The 1,393-nt window shown below is 19.3% G+C and overlaps 1 protein-coding gene and 1 non-coding gene across 2 annotated transcripts; both read right to left on the reverse strand.

The window, feature by feature from the left end:
* Window positions 1-69: 69 nt before the first annotated feature.
* On the reverse strand, window positions 70-315 carry PRSY57_0001000. Its single transcript, XR_002204029.1, has one exon. It is a non-coding gene; the product is annotated as an RNA of unknown function RUF5 (non-coding RNA).
* A 412-nt stretch (window positions 316-727) lies between these two features.
* On the reverse strand, window positions 728-1,322 carry PRSY57_0001100 (DNA-directed RNA polymerase 2, putative; the record flags this gene model as incomplete). The annotated part of the gene is made up of 1 exon (XM_020114104.1): window positions 728-1,322. A coding segment is annotated over one exon (595 nt), but the record flags the coding sequence as incomplete, so codon positions are not given.
* Window positions 1,323-1,393: the final 71 nt, after the last annotated feature.

Genomic DNA, 1,393 nt, shown 5'->3' on the forward strand with positions numbered 1-1,393 from the left:
TAAAAAAATATAACACATTATATTATATATATATAAAGATATATATATATATATATATATATATATATATATATATATATATATTACATATATATATTTTTTTTTATGGGATATGTTTTATATGGGAATGTATACTTTTGGAATTTTTTAACTTTATAATATATTTACAGTATTAACGTTTTTTTTTTTTAAATGAACAAGATAATGAGATATAGGATCAACAACAAAACAAAAATGTATCACAAAAAAAAAGAAGAAAAAGAAGAAGAAAAAGAAAAAAAAGGAATCAGCATATAAATCATACACATAAATATAATTATTATATATATATATATATATATATATATATATATATATATTTTTATTTTTTATGTTGATCCTTTATAGTGTAATAGTATATTATTTTTTTATTTTTTTTTTTGTATAAACATAAACATTAAAACAAAAAACAAAAAAAAAAAAATTCATAAAAGTGTACATATATATATATATATATATATATATATATATATGTATATGTGTGTGTGCTCTCTTATTTTTGGTAAAATATGATCAATATGATATAGTAAGAATGAAAAAAAAAAAAAAGAAATGCATTTATATATTATATTATACACGTATGGAGAATTATAAAAAAATTATTCTTAGGCGAAAGTTACATAATATATATATATATATATATATATATATATATATGTATTTTTTTTTTTTTTATTTTATTTTTTTATCATTCTTCACAGAAATATTCCTCCACGTTAATGTCATAATCATTTTCTACTTCTGATTGAAGCTCATTTTGTAATTTATCATTTGATTTTTTTTCATTAAGATTTAATATTTTATATAATTCTTCTTGTAATTTATTTCCTTCTTCTTCTTCTTGTTTATTTTTTTTTTTTTCTTTTTCTTCTTCTTCATCATCATCATTATCATTATCATTATCCTTATCATCTTCTTCTTTTATGGTTCTCCATGCCTTTTTATTTTTGTTCATATAACCACCATCATGATTTGATAAAAGGAAATTATCTTTCTCACGTTTAACAAAAAAATTGTTATTTAATAAATCTTGATCTTCTGAAATATCAGAGGATTTCTCACTATTAAAATAATTATCATCATTAATTTGTTGAGCTTCTTTTTCCCAATAATGGCAATGTTTATTTGTACAAACATATATTAGCGCCATGGGATTATAACTTATCTTTTCAGCTAGCTGTAAAAATACGGCTTCATTATTTCCACATTGTTTACAGACCCAATCTCTTACCCGTCCTAAGGCTGGATCGTTTTTTGTTTCGGGGTGGATATATATATCTTCTCTATAAATAAATATTCAAACATGTATTTCATATATAAATAAATATATATATTACATATCACAATAATATTA

Source organism: Plasmodium reichenowi (genome assembly GCF_001601855.1).
Source record: "Plasmodium reichenowi strain SY57 chromosome Unknown, whole genome shotgun sequence".
NCBI classification, from domain to species: domain Eukaryota; phylum Apicomplexa; class Aconoidasida; order Haemosporida; family Plasmodiidae; genus Plasmodium; species Plasmodium reichenowi.